The following is a 24,474-nucleotide window of genomic DNA, read 5'->3' as shown; positions in this document are numbered from 1 at the left end:
TTAAGTTAAATTTATTTTTTAGTTTTTGATCTGATTTATTCAAGTTTATATAATGTATTTTATCTTTAGGTATATAGAATTGATTAAGTCCTACTTGCGTGGTTAAGCATGCTTTCGGGACCCAAGCTTGTTTAGTTGCTTTGTGTTGGGTTAATAATGATTTAAAGGTTTTGTTTGATTTTGACTTATATCCAAGTCCGGTTTTATTATAGCATGCCTTTTGGTTATTTAGAATTAAATCTAAATTTTTAGATCTTGTTGTGAATTTTTCCAACAATTCTTTTAACTTATTAATTTCACTTTTCAATGATAAATTCTCCTCCTCAAGTGTTCGGTCTTGAGTTGGATTCGAATTTTTTAATTGTTCCTTGAGGTTTTGATTTTCCTCAAGAAGCGATTTATTTTCATTTTCCAATTTAACTAATTTTTATTTAAACACGAGATAATTCTAAAGAATTTATGATTTAAGTTTAGGTATACCTCTTGAACCTTCGGAAACGAGTGCGGACTCGTGGCTCGATTCCGTCTTCCGATTCCTCCGATTCGTCTTCCGTTTCAGCCATGAGCCATCAGCGCGAGGTGACTTTGGTGCTTTTGCCTTTCTCCTTCAGATTCGTCTGAGGAGGAATCGTCCCATGTTGCTTTGAGGGCTTTCTTCTTTGTTGACTTTGGTTTGTCAAGTTTCAATCTTGGGCATTCGTTCTTGTAGTGCCCCTTTTTGTTACATCCGAAACATGTGACATTTCTTGAGTCGGCTGGCGAACTGATCTTCTGAAGATCCTGTTTGCTGAAGCTTCTCTTTTTCCTGGTGAACATTTTCCTTACCAGGTTCACCAGGTGTTCTTCGTCTTCAGAGTCTTGATCGGAATCTTCTTCAGATTCGGGTTTGTTCTTCTTTTCTTTAGAGGAACCTGCGAATAAAGCTACACCTTTCTCGACCCCGCCGTTAGTTTGCTCATGAAGTTCTAATTCACAGAAGAGTTCATCCAATTTTAATTTAGATAAATTTTTTGAAATTTTGTAGGCATCTACAATTGATGCCCACAAATTATTTCGCGGAAAAGCATTTAACGCGTACCTTATTAAGTCTCGGTTCTCCATTTGGTGTCCTATCGCGTGGAGACCGTTGAGGATATCTTTGACCCTCGCGTGGAGCTGACTTGCCGTTTCTCCTTCCTGCATTTTTATATTAAAAATTTTATTTAACAGCAAATCTCTTTTTGTTACCTTCGCGTCGCTTGTTCCTTCGTGCAGCTCGATCAGTTTATCCCAGAGCTCCTTAGCGTTTTCATGCGGTCCGACCCGGTTCAGTTCTTCTCGTGTTAGTCCGCAGTGTAGAGTGTTGATGGCTTTGTTTTCAATTGATGCCTTTTTCTTTAAATCATTTGTCCATTCTTCAGGGTCTATTATTTTCCCGGAGTTGTCTACTGGAATTTTATAAGCCTTTGTGACGCTCATCCATTGGTCGTAGTCTGTCTTCATGTAGACCTCCATTCTTCTCTTCCAGTACGAGAAGTCATCCCCGTTGAATAGGGGAGGACGAACAGTGCTGAAGCCTTCTTGTTGAGACATCTTATCCTGCACACACTAAATTAACTGGAACAAAAAAATCCCAAGACTTCGTCTTGGATTAGCAGTGCGGAAAAAATAGAAACTCTAAGTGTAACGGGAAAAAAAATCTTCCAAAAAGATAATAATATCAGTTTGGAATTAAAAAAATATTTCACCCCCTGTCTGATTGGTGGTTGCACCAAATCAGAGCGGTACCTGCTCTGATACCACTTGTAAGACCGTTAGAGTCGATAGAGGGGGGGTGAATATCGATTCGAAAATATCGAGTATAAGCGCAGCGGAAAAGTAAAGTAGACACAATTGTTTTTACTTCGTTCGGAGCCTGTGACGACTCCTACTCGAAGGCCCGTGGTCCTTGACCACTTTCGTTGGGCAATCACTAGCAATTCGAATATAATTACAAAATGAATACAGGAAATGCTAATGAAACAAAGTAATACCGACAAGGAAATTAAGAAAAATGAAGAAGCACTTTGTCGGAGCTTTGTTAGCGTCGCAGGAACGTAGAGCAGCAGGACCAGCAGTCGAAAAGTTCTCAGTTGATGATTGATTCTGAAGCTCCTGACTGGGGCTTCTTTTATATGCTATCCCGGGCGCCTGGATCCCTTCCGGGAGCCTGGAATGTGACGTAGTTGCACAAACCATGATGCTCCACGTGGCGACGACTCGGCTGGATGAAATTTGCCTTCCGGGCGCCCGGATCCCTTCCGGGCGCCCGGACCTCCGGGCGCCCGGATCCCCTCCGGGCGCCCGGACCCCTCTTCTCCAGAAAGTCCTTCTCCTGCAAGAAAAGGTTAGTCCGAGGCAAATGTACCCTACAGCAAAGAGTGTTAGCACAGTTTTATAGATGAGCAAAGTATGACTTAGATTCCGTCTTTCCGAGACCGGAATCTAGTCACGATCTCGACTTAGATATCCGAAATGGATCTAAGCCGGATCGACGCCTAATGTTCCCTACCCGGGAACGCGTCCTCGCAGTCACTCCCCTCCAGTGACTTACCTCACTTACCTGCCAGACGTCCGGTCAGCCCGTCGACCCGTCTGGACTTCTCGCCAAGCGTCCGGTCAGCCCGTCGACCCGCTTGGACTTCTCGCCAGCTATCCGGTCAGCCCGTCGACCTAGCTGGACTTTTCCTGCACACTTGATAAAAGTGTCAGACAACAACAAACCTAACTTAACCTGATTTGTCATTCATCAAAACCTGAGTTAGACCGTTAGTGCTAACCGCACCAACAGTAATATGTTGTGGGGATAATTCAACAAACTCTATTGTGGCGGGAGAATATTAGGTATCTTTTTTGAAAGTGGATGACACTTTTGGATTTAGACTTTTTACTGAACTAAAAATTGTGTTGAATGATCTCAAGCTTAATATTGATGATATAAGAAGACAGAGGTGTGACAATGTGATATGACTTTTATACACCTTTTGTAAATATGAAAGGAAAATATAATTGGGTGCAAAAAAATTTATTTGAAATAAATCATAGACCCTTTTATACACCTTTTGAATGTCATGGTCTTAATTTGACATTGTGATATGGCTAATTATTGTTCTAAAGCTATGTCTATGTTTAGAGTAATACAACATATTTATACATTGTTTTCTTCTTCTACCAGCATTAGAATGTTTTTAAAGATCATGTAAAGGCCTGACTGTTAAGCCATTGTCACAAACCCGTTGGGAAAGTCACATTGAAATCGTGAAAGCTATAAAAAACAAAAAAAAAAAATTGAAGATGCTTTATTTGATTTGGCACAAATGAGTAAAAATCCAAAAACAAAGAGTGAGGCCGAATCATTGGCAACATATAAACTTGAAAATTTTGAATTCTTGCTTGGCATGGTAATTTAATGCAAGTTGTTACATGTAATCAAGACTGTAAGTAAATTTCTTGAAATTGTAATTAAATAATTAAATGGACTTATTCATACTTTGAAGAGTATCAAAAGTTTGGTTTTATAAGGCCATGATGGAGCAAAGCAAATGGTAAAAGAACAGAGATAGAAATTACGTTCAAAGAAAAACACAATATTCCAAAGAAATAAATAATTTGATGAAAGTAGTAGTAAAGATATGATGCAATTAGTTGAAGAATCTTTTAGAGTTAATTATTTTATCTTTTTAATGGATCAAACTATTTCTTTACTAAAAGCTCGATTTGAACAATTTTAGAAGTATGAAGAAATATTTGGGTTTTTGTTCAATTCCAACATATTGAAGTTTGTCAATGATGATAGCTTAATGAAATCATGTAAAAATCTTGAAGAAACATTTAGATATAATGGCAAGTCAGACATTGATGGAGATGATCTATATATAGAGTTATCAATCTTGAAACAGTCTTTACCGGAAGTCAAATCTTATCAAAATTGACGTGTACATTGACCGACGTGTCAGGGATAAAGTTTTATCCCCTCCTAGGCGCATGGAACTCTTCCAAGCGCCCCGACCAAGGCTATAAATACAATTTTGGTCCAGAAGCTAATCAATCAATAAGCATTTCTTTACACAACACTTGTGAGTTTCTCTTTTAGTTTAGCTTCTTCATTTTCTGCGCTTCATTGCTGTAAAGAGGCTTCTCCGCCTGAAGGAGATCTTTAGTGTGCGATTCATTCCTTAGATTAACAACCTCCCCGGTTGTAACCAAGTAAACATCTGTGCCTCCTGTTTTTTGTTTATTATCTTTTATTTAATTATATGCAAGTGTTATTTTGAAAGATCGAGAAGGGTTTGTTTGTTTTTTATTTTTAGGCTATTCAACCCCCCTTCTAGCCTGCCAACCAGTCCCAACACAATGCAATTGTGTGTGAAAGTTCCAACTTTAGCGTCAATATGCTTTATAAACACAGAACTTATGTATTACGCTAATTGAGATTTAGACTGGTAAAAATATCGCCATGAAGTAAACTCATGAGATGGAAGCTTCTCTAAGTTATTAAATGAAGATTGAATACAACACGGTTAATGGTCCTTTCAGGGCAAAATTTTCATTTTCTTGAATGGAAATTGATCCGTGGGCCTAATATGTATCATTTCAGACTCAACGTGGAGATTTTTAGGGATTCTTTTTAGTATATTCTAACACCCCGAGAAGCCAGAATAAACAATGGATAGTATATTTGAACTGTAGGTGCAATATCCCCTAGGTCAGGTTGACCAAGTTAACTAAGCTTGAGTTGGCTCGAGTTTGAGTCTGGATGTTTGGGTTTCAATGTTTGACAATACATGGAGATTGTAGGTGCAATTATCCGTTTGGGGATATTGTTGATACAATTCCCCTCTGGTCAAGGTTGACCAGTTAGATGTGAAGAAGAGTCAAGTAGGTCAAAGGGTTGACCGAATACTTTATTGGGAAAGTCCTAACTGGAAGTTAGGCAATTGAAAGTTCTAGTGAGTAAAGCTAGGCAGTTGGAAAATCCTAGTAAGTGAAGTCATGCAGTGGGAAAATCCTGGTAAGTGAAGTCAAGTGAAAGACCTAGTGAATGAAGCTAGGCAGTATGAAAATCCTAGTGAGTGAAACTATGTGAAAGTCCTGGTGAGTGAAGCCAGGCAGATGGGAAGTCCTAGTGAGTGAAGCTAGGCAGAAGTTAAAGTCCTGGTGAGTGAAGCCAGACACGGGAAAATCTAGGTGGGTCAAGGTTGATCGGACACCTGGTGTTAGTAAGTCCAAGTGGGTCAAGGTTGATTGGACACTTGGCACGAGGAGAAAAGGTCCAAGTGGGTTAAGGCTGACTGGACACTTGGCACGAGGAGAAAAAGTTCAAGTGGGTCAAAAGGATTGACCGGACACTTGGTGAGAAAGTTCTAGCAAGTCGAGGGTGACCGGATGCTAGGCATGATATCCCAGCAGGTCATGGTTGATCGGATGTTGGGTTTTAGGAACTTGGGACTTGATTAGGGCAAATCAAGATGGATCAATCGATCAACCGATCGAATGAATCATGTCCAATTGATCGGTTGATCGATTGGATAGCTGTCGCGACAAAACTTGCTCCCAATCGGATTAGTGGATCGATTGGATAGCTGTCGCGACAAAACTTGCTCCCAATCGATCAGTGGATCGATTGGGAAGCATTGTCATTAGCACAGAAGCCCTCCCAATCAATCAGCTGATCGATTCGGAGCCTCCAATCGATCGGGTGATTGATTGGGAGGCTGGAAATCGTGCGAGAGCTTTAAATTGATCGGGCAATCGATTTAGGTGATTTCTAGAGAGCACAAAGGCACTCTGAATCGATCAACCGATCTATTCAAAGTCTTCCCAATCGATTGAGAGTCATTCAATCAATTGGGATCCGACCATTGCGCAGGTTATAGCCGTTGATGAGCGATTTCCTACGCATCTCTTCGGCTTTCTTCTCCACGCGATTACAGCGAGTTCTTGAGCGACTTCTCCACTACTCACCGCCAGTTCTTGAAGCTTCTTGGAGCAAAGTGTTGTCGCACTTCCAAGGTCAAGAGGCATTCCAAACAAGAAGGAGAAGCTAGCTAGGGTTCATTGTATAAAATTTTGTAAGATTTATTTGCATTTGCTTCTTTTTTTTCTTCTTGTTGTTGTGTGAGTTTGTATAACGCTTCTCCGCATTTGGTAGTTACAATAAAGGAGTGTTTTTACTAGTGGAGTGTGTGTCGCATGTGGATCCTTGGATTAATCACCTCTTCTTGAGGTGGATACCAAGTAAATCCTTGTGTTGTTGCCCCGAGGGTGTAGCACAGACGGTGGGCAGATGACATCTCTGGCGTAATGGCCAGGGGTCGATTCTCAAGAACTGACGACCTGGGATTTACCCCACCATGTGCCTATGGCCTATGTACCTGCATGAACCTCCCTCCATATCCGTGGGGCTGGCACTAAGGGGGCCGCTAAGGTAGGGGATTTACCTTTTTTTGTGTTAGCATTGTATTTTTATTTCTTGTACATTCCGCTACATATCATCACCAAGAAGCAAGCAACGACGAGCGCTACGAGCTATTCACCCCCCCCCCCCCCAAGCACATTTTGACTCTAACATGAACTTCTTACAACTCCAGAAATCCACATGAACTGAAATGGATGCAATATGAGATCTCTAAATCCATCAGTGGATTTGACCGAAATCCACTTATGGATCTAGAGAGCTCCGATTACATTCATTTCAGTTCCTATGGATTTCTAGAGTTGCAAGGAGTTCAAATATTCTATTTATTATTTATTTTGGTTTCTCAGAGGTGTTAAAATGTAATAATAAAGAATCATCAAAATTCTCCACGTTGGGCCTGATATGGAATCATATCGGCCTAACGTGGGCCTGATATCATTCCATATCAGGCATATGTTGGGTCTGATATGTACATATCAAGCCTAATATAGAGAATTTTGATAATTCTTCCTTATTACATTTTAGCACCTCTGAGAAATTAAAATAAACAATGGATAGCATATTTGAACTCCTTGCAACCTCAGAAATTCACAGGAAGTGAAATGGGTGCAATCGAAGCTCTCTAGGTCTATCACCGGGTTTCGATCAAAATTTACTGATGAACCTAGAAATCTCATATTGCATCTATTTCAATTTCTGTGGATTTCTAGGGTTGCAAGGAGCTCAAATATGTTATCCATTATTTATTTTGACTTCTCCAGATGTATTAGAATATTATAAAAAAAATTAATTAAACCTTATAAAATGTTATTCATATGCTATACATGCATGCAAAGAATGAAGAAAGAAAAGAGAGGAGAAGAAAAATAAGCAAGAAGTTGCATATATAGAAGAGAGGAAAGAGGAGAGAGAGAAAAATGACAGAGAAAAAAAGATAGAAAAGTCAAATTTGTCAGGATGGTAGAACGGGAAGTGCATTTGAAAATGTGTACTCTTTGGTAAATATCAAAGTAGCATGCGTCGTTTAGTCAATTCAAAAATTTAGGTGCACCATTTGATAAATTGTCGATTCTAGTTGCCTTTACTAATATCAACCACTCTGCTATTGCTAGCTATTAACCACAAAAATGATGATTATGAGCTACGATTGCTTGTGGCCAACAATTGCAAAAACATCTACCTTGAGAAGACCTATAACCTATTGAATTTGAAGGGGAAAGCTCGAGGAGCTTAAAGTAGAAAGCTTGGGGAGCTTGAATTGCTATGAGGAAAGCTCAGAGAGTTTGGGAAGCTCAACATACTGGGAGGTAAGAGCTCGAAGAGAGTTGAGAGCTCGAGGAGTAGGGCTCCTTCAAGTTGAGTTGAGACATACGAGACTCAATTATGGTATTTAAGTAAGCAAAATGCTAAAATTGACCACTATGAGTAGAGTCGTCAATTTAAGCTGAGCCCATCGGGTTGACCCGTCCTGTCAAATAATTTAATTGTGTTGGGTTAAAATTTTATCAACCTAAAACTACCGCGGGCCAATCCGCCTAGTCTGGCAACCCGCCGGGGTTAGCCCGTGACGAGCTTAGGTTGACCCGCGGGTTGAGAAACATATATAAGTTAAGTTTATATCAATTTATTAATTTTCTTTGTTATAATTTGAAATAAAATAATACTTTTTATTATGCGTACAGTCTCCTGGTACAACTGATATACAAAGTAGGGAAATAACACCTAGCACTAATCATGCGTACAGTCTCCTGGTATAAGAAAGATAAAAATGCATCTGAAGTAAACAGGAGAGAAATTGTACTAACCAGGACCTGAGTATAAGGAAAAACAGTCCGAGTGATATGGAAATCCTGTATGCATGTCAAACATGGGTATCCAAACAATATGCAGCATATAAATGCAGCAAACACAAACACAAGAAATAAATGCATCATGCATATGATGCCAATGATGCGTCCTAGTCACCCTTGACGCCAGTCGATCATCTCACACCCAATAGTGAGGCCGAGTGGATAGGGATGTGACAACCGTGCACTCTATCGTCACTGCTCCTGATGAGTGACCGAGTGGACGGGATGCTGTCGGAGTACACCTATCCTCCTACCCCAAATCATAAATGGGGGAGCGCAATGCTTTCAACTCCCGGTACACGATGACAGGGAGGAATCCCTACCGGATAACACGTTGTTTCACACTACCCATGAGCGGACCAATGGTGCCTAACAGAGTCCCTGCTGCAACATACTCTGCCTGAATCGACCACTAACCCATGAGTGGTGGTGTGTGCAGATCCATGTAACTGGCGATGTGCTCAACAATAATGGAGCAAACTATCGCACAGCATGCAATCATGCAAATGGTGCATGACACTAATTACAAAATATCCTGACCTAATCCATATATATATATATATATATAAGGGTATCATAGGTCAACGAATCAAGTCAAATCAAAGGTACACAGAAGGTATAAAATCTAGGTCCTGAACATGGTGAAGCATGGTATATCACTACCCCTATAAGCATGTATCAACAGGTAAGGAATACATGAGATGCAAAACAAACAATCAATCAATCATGTAACAATTATCAGGTAGTCATTAACCGGAATAAATAAGAACATAATTAATGCAACTTGTTATATTCACTACTATGTATATCAAATGACATAAGTCAAAAGTACCCGCCTCCGATAAAATGATCCAAATCTGACTCCGAGATACTCGTCTCGCGTCAAGTCCTGTGTCAGTAATATATATAGATTTTATTTAGCTAATTCCTATAAATAGCTAAATAAAAGTCCCTGACACTAAATTAGGGTCAAACCCTAATTAACACATGTACCTAGGTTAACTTTAGTTATTAACCTATCTATCAATCGTCAACAACATGATTAAAACCCTATTCCTTACCTCACTTCTCACAGTAAGGATGTTGCTGAAAATTATGGCCGGATAAATCACAGCTGTTGTGGAACCCCGATACACTACCAGCGAAATGAATCTACAATTAAAGACCACTATACTTAGTTAGCATGATCTTCCACCCAAAACAAGTGCTGCTCACAACACAACAAGAATCAGAGTACAAAATCGAAAATCAAACCTTAAACCTTTACCTTAAATCCCATTGCCGAAACACTGCTGCCCTATGTCGCCTTCTCGAGCTCTCGACTCTCGGCGACACACAAAGTAGAAGCACGGCAGTAGTTGCTCCAGATCAGCGGCACAGAAGAGGGATGGTGGGTACTGGCGAGATCGGCGGCGGCAATCCAGTAGGCGTGGCGCAGCGTGAGAGAGAGGTGCAGGATCTCAGTGGCTGGCACATAGGAGATCGGAGAGGGCCGGTGGCTGTGAGGATCTCCACGGCAAAGGGACGACGAGCGCCGATGGCCAGCTAGGGCTCGCAGTGGCCGACGGCAAAGATCTAGGGCACAGCGCAGTAAGAGGGGCCGATTGATGACCTAGGCCGCGACTTGGAGGTGGCCTCCGGCTGAGAGGGGCGGCGGCGTCGGGAAGAAGAGAAGAAAGATGGAGGAAACCGCCGTGCAGTTAGGGCTCGGAGGAGTCGGGCGCTCGGCGAGGCTCGAGCGCGCGTGGTTTTGGCGAGGAAGAGAGAACGGCGGAAATAAAAGAAACAAAAGAAAATAAAGAAAAAAGAAAAAGGAAAAGAAAATAAAACTTTTCCTCATTAAATCAGGGTAGCCTAAACAGGCCTTCCCGGGGTCCTGTTTTATCCCCGCTAACTCGTCCCTACGAGCTCCGAAAAATTCCCGAAAAATTTCTAAAAATTCCGAAAAATTCCCTTATTATTATTCGCCTATTTTCGGTATTTTACATTCTCCCCCACTAATAAAAATTTGGTCCCCAAATTTTGTTATCTACCATCAGCAAGTACTAACAACAGATATAGAGTATAAATGCTGAACGGCAAATTAAATCACATACCTCAAGTGAAAAGATGGGGGTATCGAGCTCGGATCCTATCCTTGAGCTCCCAAGTAGCCTTCTCGTCCGAATGATGCTGCCATCCGACTTTAACCAGCCGGATAGTCTTGTTCCGCAACTGACGCTCTTTCCGGTCGAGAATCCGTACCGGAACCTCCTCATAAGTAATGTCAGGCTGAACTGGAACTGGAATATCTGCCAGCACATGCGTCGGGTCGGGCACGTATCTCCGCAGCATAGATACGTGGAATACATCGTGAACGCCTGACAGGGACGGTGGTAGTGTCAGTCGGTAAGCTACCACTCCGATCCTCTCCAAGATCTCGAAAGGACCAATATACCGCGGAGCTAGCTTACCTCTGAGGCCAAATCTCTTCACCCCTTTTGTGGGTGAAACTCGTAGAAATACATGGTTGCCAACAGAGAACTCTAGTGGTCTGCGTCTCCGATCAGCATAACTCTTCTGGCGGTCCTGCGCCTCTGACATCCTCCGTCTGATAGTACGGACCAAATCTGCATCCTGTTGAGCTCTATGAGGTCCCAACAGTTGGGCCTCTCCAACCTCATCCCAGAGAACGGGTGTCCGACACGGCCTACCATACAACGCCTCAAACGGTGCCATCTGGATAGCCGAATGAAAGCTATTGTTGTAGGCAAACTCTACCAACGGCAGATGGTCCTCCCAACTGCCTCCGAAATCCATAACACATGATCTCAGCAGATCCTCTAAAGTCTGAATGGTCCGCTCTGACTGTCCATCTGTCTGTGGATGGAAAGTTGTACTGAAACGAAGCTGTGTGCCCAGGCATGCTGCAGACTCTGCCAGAAACGAGACGTGAACCGTGGATCTCTATCCGAAATGATACTCAACGGAACACCATGTAATCTGATGATCTCTCGGCAATACAGATCTGTCAATCGGTCCAGGGAATCAATCCTCTGGATCGCTAAGAAGTGCGCGGATTTGGTTAATCGATCAACGATTACCCAAATCGCATCATGGCCTCGTCGTGTCCTCGGCAATCCCACTACAAAATCCATAGTGATATGTTCTCATTTCCACTCAAGAATAGGAATCCGCTGAAGTAACCCTGTAGGTCTCTGGTGCTCAGCCTTCACCTGCTGACAAACAAGACATCTAGCTACGAAATCCGCGATGTCTTTCTTCATGCCGTTCCACCAATAGGAACGCCTCAAGTCTCGATACATACGGGTCCCGCCTAGATGGATCGCAAATCGAGAACGGTGTGCCTCCTGGAGTAGCTCCTATAAGACCGGATGAGACTGAGGTACACATAATCTGCCTCAGAAGTATATAACACCCTTCTCGTCTCGTGTAAACTCGGTCTACTGCCCGGAAGCTATCTGACTGCTAATGAACTGCAAATGCTGATCACCAGCCTGAGCCTCTCGGATCTTCGTCCTGATTGACGACTGAGCAACCATAGTAACAAGAATACCCTACTCTGTCTATCCCTGCTCCTCAAGGTCTAACTGAGAGAAACCCTGAATCAAGTCCGTGACTGAAGTCCGGTGACAAGCCAAAGTCCCTCTGGACTTTCTGCTGAGTGCATCTGCAACCACATTAACTTTTCCCGGGTGGTAGCTAATAGTACAATCGTAATCATTCAGGAACTCTATCCATCTCCTCTGTCGGAGATTAAGCTCCTTCTGAGTGAAAATATATTTGAGACTCTTATGATCAGTGAGAATCTCAAATGTAATACCGTATAAATGATGCCGCCAAAGCTTCAGAGTAAAGATGATGGTAGCTAACTCCAGATCATGAACTGGGTAGTTCTTCTCATGCTCCTTCAACTGTCGAGAAGCATAAGAGACTACTCTGTCGTGCTGCATCAGAACAGCGCCCAAACCCTGAAGAGACGCGTCAGTGTAGAGTACAAATCCGTCCTCTCCAGAAGGTAAAACCAAAACTGGAGCCGACACTAATCTCCGCTTCAGCTCCTGAAAGATGGTCTCGTAATCCTTGGACCACGTGAACTTCACGCCTTTCCTGGTAAGGCGTGTCAGCGGCATAGCAATACGCGAGAAACCCTCGACAAAACGTCGGTAATATCCGGCCAATCCCAGAAAACTAAGGATCTCCTGAACTGACTTCGGCTGCTCCCAACTGGTGACAGCCTCGATCTTTTGAGGATCAACTGAAATACCTCTGCTAGAAATCACGTGTCCCAGAAAATCGACTAAGGATAACCAGAATGCACACTTGCTGAACTTCGCGTATAGCTGATGTCGTCTAAGAGTCTCCAAGACTATGCGAAGATGATGTGCATGCTCCTCCTCGGAATGCGAATAGACCAATATGTCATCAATGAAAACGATAACAAACTGATCCAGATACTCCAGAAAAATGCGGTTCATCAAGTCCATAAACACCGCTGGAGCATTGGTAAGCCCAAATGGCATTACCAAAAACTCATAATGACCGTATCTCGTACGGAAAGCTGTCTTCTGAATATCTGAGTCTCTGACCCGCAACTGATAATATCCGGATCGCAGATCAATCTTAGAATACAATGATGTACCTCTGAGCTGATCAAACAAATCCTCGATCCGTGGTAATGGATATTTATTTCTGACAGTCACTGCATTCAGCTGTCTGTAGTCAATACATAACCTCATAGTGTCGTCCTTTTTCTTAACAAATAACACCGGAGAACCCCATGGAGAAACACTAGGGCGAACGAATCCCCTGTCTAAAAGCTCCTGGAGTTGAACCTTCAGCTCATTCAACTCTTTTGGTGTCATACGATACCGAGCTTTCGATGCCGGTGCGGTCCCCGGAATCAACTCAATAGCAAACTCTACTTGCCTTCTGGGAGGCAAACCTGGCAGCTCCTCTGGAAATACATCTGGGTACTCCCGGACTACAGGAACGTTGGAGAGCTGCGAACTACTGCTGTCCTCAGTACTAATCAAAGATAACAGAAAATCGTGACAGCCGTGAGATAGCAGCTTCTGCGCCTGAATCGCCGAAATAATCGAGATGCCGTCGTCTCTGATGCCAGTGAAACTCCACAAGGGTTGGTTCGGAGGCCGGAAGGTGACCACCCTCGTCTGGCAATCAACGGTAGCATGATATACTGACAGCCAATCCATGCCAAGAATGATATCAAACTCGACCATCTCCAATACTAGAAGATCTACCGTAAGTATCATGTTGCCAAAGTCTAACGGGCAACCTCTGATCTCCTGGGTGACGTCTAAAGTATCATCGGACGGTAGGGAGATGATCAATCGCTGCAGTTTAACAGTAGGTAATTTACCAATCTCTCGCATAAAGGTACGGGATATAAAAGAGTGTGAGCTACCAGTATCAATCAATATATCAGCGGAAAATGCATAAATGGAAATCATACCGCGGAAAATGGATCCTTCGGCTCGCTGCACATCCTCTCTGGTAATCGCATGAACACGTCCAGTCTCTGGCGGAGGAGGAGGTGGTAGCGCTGCCAGCGGCTGCTGCGGCTGGGCAAAAGCCTTCCACTGAGGTAGTGCTGGATAATGTGCCAGAGGAGACTGAGAGGACAGTGACTGATACTGTGCCGATGACTGGAACTGAGTCTGGTACTGGCCTAGAGGCTGAGGCTGCATCTGATACTACCCCTGCGTCGGATAATAAGGTCCTTAAACAGAACTCTGGGGTGCTATGGAAGCACTGGAGTACTCCTGTCTAAGCATGCCAAATGCTGCTGCTGCAGGTGAAGCTATCCCCTGCTGACGATGTGAAGATTGGGCTTTCTGCCCTCCTCGATATGCCCCTGACTGACTAGACTGTCCCCTCTGACCTGACCCTCCGGAACCCGTGTGCTGAGCCTTCAACTGACAATCTCGGCTCTGGTGCCCAAGCAGTTTGCAATAAAAGTAAACTGACTGTCCCAGAGAGCAAGCTGGGGTAAGGTGATCTCTGGACCCACATCGGAAATAGTGAGTATCGCTGGAAGGTGGTTGCCGGTTCTGCTGAGAAAACCGGGAACGTCCAGAAGAAGACCGCCCTGACTTCTGAGGCCTACGAGATACCCCAGAAGTACCCTGACCTGACCGACTGCGACTACTCTGCTGCTGTCCTGTCACCGGTGTCTGCTGGATCTGTTTGGATGCTTGACCCGTATGCTTCCTCTTCCTGTCCGGAAATGCTCTCTGCTGAGCTAACTCTATCATCAAAGCTCGATCCAGTGCATCTGAGTAAGATACGATCCCTAAACCGGCAAGCCTTACTTACAGATAACCATCTAGTCCCTGTATAAACTGCATCATGCGAAATCTATCCTCCACAACTAACTCTGGACAAAACTTAGCCAACCGGTTGAATTCAGTACTATATTTTGTCACTGAGCGATTGTTTTGCCGCAGACTCATGAAATCCTGTTGGAGAGCCATCTGATATGATAGTGGAAAGAAACGACTTTCAAAAGCCTCTCTGAACTTGGCCCAAGTAACGTTCCGCTCGCCGATGATGGAACGCTGAGTAATCCACCAGGCGTTAGCCTCATCCTGTAAATGGAAAGCAGCCAGCTCTGCTTTCTCCCACTCGGAGCAAGCCATATAGAAGGTCTGCTCCAATTTTATGATTAAAGGGGAGTATATCCTGAGAACTTAATTACACCTTTATGATCCAGGAGAGAGCAGAGCTCCATTCAAAATGTTATATGGCCAACACTAATCCAAACATAAGCTTCACTATCTCTATCTAGAGGCAACAATTTAAATTGAACCTGCCGAGTCAACTAAACAATGTAAGTGAGTTGAGTTAAAATATTATTGATGCGGATGCAGTGTTGGGTATAAAGGTAAATAGGGAGGAAGAGAGGGGTAAGGGGGTCTTTTCACTGTTAGGGTATTAAGAGAGGAGAAGGGGGTTCGTGAACAGAGGGGGCTGGGTTCGTTTCGGGGTGGCGCCGCCAAGAGCAAAGTGGAGGTTTTTCCGTCGCCAGGGCACAAACGGAGGAGGAAGAGGGATTTGGGGGCGCGGCTGTCACCACCATGGCACACCGGAGGAGCCGCCGACACCCCTTTTTCGGGCTGCTCTCACCCTCGACACCTCTCCTCCTCATCCCCTCCGGCGCCGATCACCTCCGGCCAACAGAGATCGTCCTTGCATTTCTCGCCCTTCTCCTCTTCCTCGATCCGGGCCATAGCCGGCTGAGGCAGGTAGCAGCCGACTCCGGCATCCAGCACCACTGCCCCCGGCGTCCAGCGCCACCGACTCCGGCGTCCAGCGCCACCGACTCCGGCGTCCAGCGCCACCGACTCCGGCGTCCAGCGCCACTGCCCCTAGCGTCCAGCGCCACCGCCTCCGGCGTTCAGCGCCGCTGCCTTCGGCGACAAAAGATGTCGCTGCCGTCATCTCCAGCAGCCGTCGGCACTACCTCCAGCGGGCGCCGCCTCCGGCAACAACCACCGTCATTCTCCGTGCAGCCGTCGTCCGCATGCTCAGGTTTTTACTATTTGTCTACTCTGGCCTGCGAGCCGATAGAGTATTCGGCCTACGCGCCGCTATTGCATTCCGACCTTTGTGCCCCTATTTCGGCCTTCGTGCCCCTATTCCGGCCTGCGAGCTAGCGTTGTAGTTAGACTGCGCATCACCATACGGATCCATATCGCGTCCGACTTTGAGCCACAGGAGCCAGTTGCTCATCTGGCCGAGGTCTATCTATTCTTCATGGCCACGACGACCTGATCAGCGCCGCAGCCAGCTCATCCATCCATTCGAGGGCGCCCCCCCGGGGCCAGGGTACGTCATCGTACCTTTCCTGCATTCATTTCATTATTCTGTCATTAGTGTTCGACTACTTATACATTTGTGGGACCCCGCTTCGAGCATCAGGGCGTCAGGGACCGAGGCAACCCGATCACTGGATACAGGTACTGTCGATCCGGGGACTTCGGACGACTTGGTCAGTCAACACAGAAGGCACCTCATCATCTGAGTCATGGAGATACGGTCAACATTCCGGACACGACACAATGACATATCAATCTTCTCAGCTTCCCGACAGGATCAATTATCATTACAATAAAAACAAATTTAAACAAGCCAATCCACGTGGATTGCGGACTCAAGTTGGGAAGGTTTGGCTCGAGTTGGCCCATAAGTTGGAAAAATGGAAAACTCAAAACAGAAATAAATGAAATGATCCAATTCAATAATTATTCATATTTTTTCTATATATATATATATTCATCCCATAACCCACTTTGACATTTTAGATTTAGTTGAGTAGAGAACTTTTCAACCTACTACCAAACTGTGAGCTTGTCTAACAGCTCAGCTCTGTCTCCATGGGGTCATATCCAGCTCATCTATTTTTCAACCTTCCTATAATTGATAAGTGGGAATTATTTTAAAGTTTTTACAAATCATATTTAAATTATTATCTTTTATTTCATCAAAATTATCTTTTTCACGTAAAGAATATGAAGGTACTACACATTATTTATGATTGCCATAAATTTCAACTTACCAAGTATACCCTCTACTATTCTCTATCAGGAATGAGAGTAATTTAAATCTTTAATTCTATTTTGTTCGAAATATAAATTTATTAATTAAATTTATTTAAAAATTGTGGGAAAAAAATTCGTAAGACTTCTTTTCTGATGAATTTATCAAAGAAAGATGCAGTTATTTCATAAAATAGTCTTTTTCCTCCTTGTGAAAAAACATCATAAGAAAAATTCAAATGTTGATTTATGATCATCACGACTACCGTGATTTCACCAACCGCAAGATAACTACAACTGATCACGAAATTACAGCCATAAATCATTGTTAGAATTAGATCATGAAATTGCAATCTCCATCGTAGTCGCGTCTCTTAACTGTGGAAATCATAGCCAAGCCGCTGAATCATGACCAAGCCAAAAAATCATAGCCAGGCAACAACTAAAGATAAATTGACCCTTTTAAATTTAATTGGCATTTTCTTCAATGTCAAAATGTTGTCAATTGATGAAACTAATAATTTATAGCTGGTAAAGGGAAAAACACTGCCCTAAAACGGTTCATCTCCTTGTATTCACATTTATTGCTCCAAATCTAATAATTAATTGTCTATGAAACTTTTAGCACAAATTCCAACTTCCATCCTTGACCTGCTTTCTCCTAATTTGCCTCATTTTGCAATTTAACCTTTGAAAACATTATCATTTTCTTTTCATTATATGGGAACTTAATCGTTTCCTAGATATATAAACAATTAAGAAAAAAAATCGATGTATGATATCTAATTTATGCCAACAAATTATTGCATAAAGTAACATAATAATATACTATATTTTTAAAATAATTTTAAATGAGTTAAAAATAGTAAACTATTCTAAAAAAAAAGTATAAGAATATCCACATCAGCTATCTAAAAAAAATTTAGGTCAACTACCTTATCTATTCTCTATATTTATATTTCATAAATAGTATTTCTTTAAATTTATGTAATAAAATTCATTATCTAAATATTAAAATATCATTTAATTTAAAAGACATAAAAGAAGAATAAATTAATTAATAAAAAATAGATATTACATAGATAGAGAAAAAAATATTAAAAAAAAAAAAACTAAAGATAGTATAAATTATAGAAAAGTTAATATATAAAAAAAATACATATCTAAATTTAATAAAATAGCTTTTTGCACTTTAAATTTTAAATTTTGGATAGGAATATGATGTGAATGCTCTAAGATAAAACATCATTAAAATTTCTAAAAGTAATTTAACTCAAGTTTATCCATATTGCCTATTCACATACTTAGAGTCCTAGACCATATACTGACTTCTTAATGTTATCATTATTGATTGTATTTGGATCAATGTCCAATACTGTCAGCCCTGAATTTTAACAGATCAAATTCGAATCCTATTTTTTCAAAAAAGAATAAAAACACTCGAGCTAACGAATTATCCTACATTTTTTTATGCTAGTTGGAAATTGACTTGCTTCACTTCTGAGTACAAGCAAAACTGAGAATGAAGATCAACAAGTTGAGCCACCTCCACACATTGAATGCACTACCAATGTGGCTTTCACTTTTCTACTATTTTTAATGTTTCAAAGTACAAAGTTTTACTAACAAATGACCTGGCAATATGATCTATAACTAACAGAGATCATGAAAAGAGTGTAACAGAGAACTAGAAGTTCACCTTGCTTGTGATCTGTACAGAAGCAGGTAGATTTGCCTTGTGTCACTCTAGGAAAATTATGCAACCCAAATCACAACTTTGTTGATAGTTACTCAAACAACGAAAGGAGTTCTAGAAGGAAAGGACAAAAGCAGCTCTTAACTATTATCCATAGGTAAGATTGCATCTATTTACCATTTTAATTCTTTACAAAACTTCTCAGAGATTCATCTGCTCATTTCCAATTATTTGGAGGCATATCTTGCATTATTCGTACTTATTGTAGGGACCAAGCCTTTCGGTTCCAGACAAACAAAAAGCTTGTCTAACCTCACTTGTTCTTTCTTAAACTAGTCCATTCCTGTTTGGCTCTCAGCCATCCAAAAGTTTGCATAGTTCCCCATGGGTTCAAAGTGGCCTTTCATGTCACAGACCCACAAGTAGTGTAGTGTTTTGGAAGATTGCAGCTATTCAGTGTCAAACATGTAATATCATTTCAATCGACAAAATCCAAGAAGTGATAATCATTGCATGTGTGGCAGCAGTTTCTCTCCCATTTATAAAAATATGTTAGGAGACTTGATTGGCCAACCATGCAACATTCCATGGGACTTATAGATGAGTAACTACTACTCAAACAAGGAGATGTTACTGAATGTTTCATAAAGGAAGAATGTCTCTTGTAGTAGAGTTTGCGTGAATACAAGAATAACAATTGTCTAACATAGCAAGCAACAAACCTGTGAGCTTTTAGCTCAATTGACACAAAATCAAGATCATGATCCTGTGAATTGTTCTCATCTTCGTTCTTATTGACATGTAAAAACAAGCTATGATTCTGTGAATCTTCGCATATGCATGCTTGTTGGCATAAATATTAGCTTTAGAGTTTGACAAAGGAGAAGCCATACAGTGAAAATAAGGTAACATGAGCGATAAATTGCAGGGGAAAAATGATTTACCTCATTGAAGTCCAGAATCAGAAGTATTTGTGTGTTTCAAGCTTGCGTAGAGTTCACTCAGATCTGGATATCTATCCTTATAGAAGATAATGTACTTCTCTACAAATTTGGTCTCAGAAGCCATCATATATGTCGTCACTTTGTAATCCCTTTGACAGTGCCCCCTAGACTTCAAGGTTGCCAAGATCCGATGTCTTGGAATTAACCTTCTCTCCAAGCTCATTATCAATAGTATCGGACGTATAGCAATGAAAGAAGAAGCATATCCAACCTCATTAATCAAAAACTCCATTTTTCTCTGCAATGTCGTCAAAGACCTTTGTGTGAAGGTAGGACACTTTTGGAATGCCGCAACAAAATTGTCCTCTGACCACCCGAAGCTCTGGAACAATTCCATTTGCATCTTGAACTTCTCTGGACTGACCATGAAGAGTGAACGCAGAGTAATATGGAACATCCCCGATGTCTGTGGCACTCCCAAGTCCTCCGCGCGACTGATCAAGGTCTTCAAGAAATCAGCATTCTGTGCCACGATCTGTGGGCAGTACCGCAACACAGAGGTAAGCTTTGGGCCGTCCAAGCCGCATTCCCGGAGCAACTCAAGGTTGGGCTGGATCTTCTTCTCGATACTGTACGAAAGAATCGCTCGGTTTCTCTTGAACAACTTCACCAGCGCATCCTTGGACCCAAGAAGGCCTTGCCAAAATTCGATCTTAGGCACAGTGCGTTCATGTTTGACTTGGACGGTGGAGGGATTCGACCAGACGAGGTGGACGATCTCGGATGGGGAGAGACCCAGATCTTCGAAAGCTCGGAACTTTGGCGCAAGTGTCTTCTCTACGTCCAAAAGAAGACATTGGGGGGAATAACGTAGGAGCTTTTTCACTGATGCGTCATCGAAGCCGTAACTTCTGAGGAAAGCAAGGACGGAGTCGGGCTGTTGCCGGGATTGGATGCCCTTGAGAAGCTTCGAGGCCTCGGTGGCCTTCTCCTGGTCGAAGCCACATGAGTCGACGAGGTATTGGACCATGAACATGTGCTTCCCAGTGGCGGATGCGGCGCCGGCGGCGGTGGCGGAGTCCGAGTAAGGTAAGACGGCAAAGAGGAGGGCAGCATAGTGGGGGTGAGGAGAACGACTGAAATACACGGTTTTGCAGAAGAAGGAGAAGTAATGTAGCCTCTTCATCATCTAGCCTTCGGAGATTTCGATTTGCTCCCCCAAAACCCTAGCATGTTTATATTGCTCCGGGATTTATTTATTTTTTCAAAGTTTTTCATTTGTCCTCAGAATTTGATAATTTACATTTTACCGGCTAGTTAAATTCGTTGGAAAGAAAGTTAGTGAAAGTAGCATTTCACCTCTCAAATTTCACATATATTTTCACTTTTGAGATCATTGAAATGTCCATCATAGTTTGTAAGTACATTATTTATACACCTCGAGCTACAGTGACATGGCTATCAGCGCTACTCAAGGTGGTGGTGGCTGCGCTCACCCAGCGTCTCCGTTAATTCCTCCTAAGACAAACACAGAGGAGAGAAATGATAAATGACTACTAGCATTTGGAATAGTGACTGACGCATCGTAGTGGTGGCTACTAGCATTTGAAATAATGGCCGATGCATGAGAAAGATATTTACCTCTGTTATGCCGAGATTTAAATCTCAGACCTCATCATCAGTGCTACTCAAACTTACTAAGATGACGTTTGATTCTTTCATAGAAATTGAAATCGGAATATGAATTATAATATTGTAAAATGAGAATAAATATGAGTATGAATATCATTCTTAAAAATAATGTTTTGTTTAGTTAAATATTTTTTATCAGAATTAATCAAAATTTTCTTTTTTACCCTTAGAGAAAAATATATATGTGAGAGAAAGTGAATGTGAAAAAATTTGATGAGAGAGAAAGTGTAATGAGAAAGAAAATGTGATGGGAAAAGAATGAAAAAAGGTAAAGTGTAATGAGAGAAAATAAGGAAAGAAAGTGTGATGTGAGAGATCATAGTGGCAAAAAGTGACTGTGTTATCCCCCAGCACCCCCGTCAACCCGTCTCCGGGTCAACACGGAGGAGGTAAATCACGGGTGACTACTAGCCTTTCGAATAGTGACTAACGCATGAGCGAGATATTTACCTCAGCTATATCGAGATTCAAACCCTAGACCTTATGATGGCAACACCTCATGTGCTAGCCACTAGACCGTCTGGAGGGGAGAGATTGAGAAAAGAGAAAGTATGATGAGAGAATAAGTATGATGAGAAAGAATGAGGAAAGAGAGTATGATGGCAGAGAAAGCATATGAGAAAGAAAATGTGATGGAAGAAAATGAAAAGAGAAAAAGTAGAGAGAAAATATGTGTTGGATCGATGAGTTTCGCTAGGGGGGGAGGTGAATAGCGATAAAAAAATCGTAGAGCGCACAGCGGAAAAGTAAAGGCAAAAGAATAAAGCAACACTAACAAGAGTCATTTTTTACTTGGTTCAGAGCCTTTGTCGACTCCTACTCCAAGGCTTGCACTCGTTGAGTGCTTTCGTTGGACAATCCACTAGCAATTCGAATATTTGATTATAAAAAGTTAGGTACGGAAATGCTAGAAAGAAAATACCGATAATAGACAATAAGACAGAAAAACAGAGCTTTATCGGAGAGCCTTCGCAACGTCGTAGAAGCACAAAGGAGCATATCGTGAGTTGATGTTGATGCTTACCCTGACCCTCCTTATATAGGAGGTTCGAGGCACCCAGATCCCTTCGAGGCGCCCTGGATGTGACGTAGCCGAGCCAATCATGAAGCTCCACGTGTCGACGCCGCGAAGTGGATAATATTTGCCTCCAGGCGCCCGGATCTCCGGGCGCCTGGACCCATGTTTTCCAGCAGCTTCCTTCCTGTAAGAAAACGTTAGTCCGAGGTAATTATATATCCTGCAAAACAGATTGTTAGCGCAGTTTATAATCAAACATAAAAGAGTATTAATTAGATTCCGTCTCTCCGAGACCGGAATCTAGTTAAGATCTCGACTTAGAGTTTCGAAATGGTTCTAAGTCGGATCGGCGCCTAAGTTCCTTTCCCGGGAACACGTCCTCACAGTCACTCTCCTCTAGTGACTCACCTTAACTTACCTGCCAGACGTCCGGTCAGCCCTTCGACCCATCTGGACTTCGTGCCAGCTATCCGACCAGACCGTCGACCTAGCTGGATTTCGTGCCAAACGTCCGGTCAGCCCGTCGACCCGTTTGGACTTCGTGCCAGCTATCCGGTCGGCCCGTCGACCTAGCTGGGCTTCGTGCCAGACATCCGGTCAGCCCGTCGACCTGTCTGGACTTCACCTGCACACTCGATTAGAGTGTTAGATAACAACAAAACTAACTTAACCTATTTTGTCATTCATCAAAACCTGAGTTAGACCGTTAGTGTTAACCACACCAACAATCTCCCCCTTTTTTATGCAATGACAACCTATTTAAGTTAGTGAAAAAGAATGCAAGTAAAACAAGCATTATAAGGTTTTTAAGTTAGTTTTTGTTTTAAATTTGGTTTAAATTTGGTATTTTATCGTTTTAACTAACTTAACCACCTAACCCTTCCCCTTTGACATTCATTAAACATAAACATGGATCAAATAATCATAAATACAAAAGAAACATTGCAAGAAAGAATACTAACATAAGTCAGATTGACTCGGGGGAGTTTAAATAATTAAATATTTTGCTTTAACAAAATATCTCTTAACCTTTTCAAAAATAGCTAAGTTATGAAAAATAGCTAATTTAGAAAGATAACTTAGAAAGAGTGATTTTTAATAACCTTTTCAAAATAGTTAGGTTTGAAAGATGGCAAAGCTAGAAAGATAACTTTAGAAAAGTTTTGTAAAATTAACCTAATTTTAATAAAATAAGTCTCCAAGCTGAAAACACTTTGAAAAGATTCAATTTTCAAGTTTAAGGAAAATAATTTTGAAAAACTTAGTTTGTAAATTCAAAATAAAGTTTAAAAAAATCCAATTAAGTAAAATCTAATTTTCAAATTAATTTTTTTTAAATAATCAATTTTAAAATCTAAGCTAGATTCAATTTATAAGTCTAACTTTGAAAAAAAAACTTTAAGATCCAAATATTATATAAAAGAAACTTTGTTTTATAAACGTCAGTTTTAAAACTTAGGTTTATTAACTATGATTTTCAAGGCTAAGTAAAAACAATTTTCAAAGATAATTTTACAAAATATTTTCAAAGAGAAAAAAATAGTTTAACTTAATCCTCCCCCTGAACCTGACATTAAAAATAAACAACTGTCTAACCAATTAGTTACTTACTGACTATTAGAAGATAACAACTTTCACTTGGTTAGTTAGGTTAAGTCTAATTGAAATCAGTTAGTATTTGACTAAACTGAATAACTTAACCTGATTAATGTCTGTTTTGTATTTAAAGCCCAGACTTATGCCGATGCACTAAAATAAGCATCTTAAGTTCAGACAATGTGCCTATGCATCTCACCCCTTTCTATGTTCAACAATCACAAGCAAGGGAATCCTAAGGTGTTGATGAGATGCTCAAGTACTAGCCCTATGGGTATATGCTTTCTAAGGGATTAACCTAGTCTAAAGCTAAAACTGTTTTTGAAATTCTAAAAATGAAAAATTTTGAAAACATAAAAATATTTTACCTTAGAATTTGAAAACAACCATTTTTGAAAACAATTTTAAAATTCTTAATCTATTAGACAAGCAAGACAAGTCAATATCCGAAATGAGAATATAACTAAGTCAATAAGCACAAAAGTCAAGTACATGTGGAAAAAAATATAATGTATCGGGATGGTGATAGTCTAGGCTATCGGGATGATGAGAGAGGTGGGCCCGAACCCATGGAGCCTAATATCTCTAACAACTCTGTATGTCGGGTTCGGTCTTCCTCTCGAGAAGTGGATAAGTCACATTGAAGGTCGAAGATCTCTTGCCGCATATCCTGTCGCAAGT

The 24,474-nt window shown here is 41.6% G+C and overlaps 1 protein-coding gene across 1 annotated transcript; it reads right to left on the bottom strand.

Annotated features, from left to right (window-relative positions):
* Positions 1-18,413: 18,413 nt before the first annotated feature.
* On the bottom strand, positions 18,414-20,709 carry LOC121992535 (transcription termination factor MTERF8, chloroplastic-like). The gene is made up of 2 exons (XM_042546993.1): positions 19,488-20,709; positions 18,414-18,593 (listed from the first exon to the last, which is right to left on the bottom strand). The coding sequence occupies exon 1, from the start codon at positions 20,674-20,676 to the stop codon at positions 19,489-19,491; it is 1,188 nt and encodes a 395-aa protein (XP_042402927.1). The 5' UTR covers positions 20,677-20,709; the 3' UTR covers positions 18,414-18,593; position 19,488.
* Positions 20,710-24,474: the final 3,765 nt, after the last annotated feature.

The sequence above is a fragment of the Zingiber officinale genome, chromosome 6B (genome assembly GCF_018446385.1).
Source record: "Zingiber officinale cultivar Zhangliang chromosome 6B, Zo_v1.1, whole genome shotgun sequence".
In the NCBI taxonomy this organism is placed as follows: Eukaryota; Viridiplantae; Streptophyta; class Magnoliopsida; order Zingiberales; family Zingiberaceae; genus Zingiber; species Zingiber officinale.
This window is presented reverse-complemented; position numbering and strand designations above follow the sequence as displayed.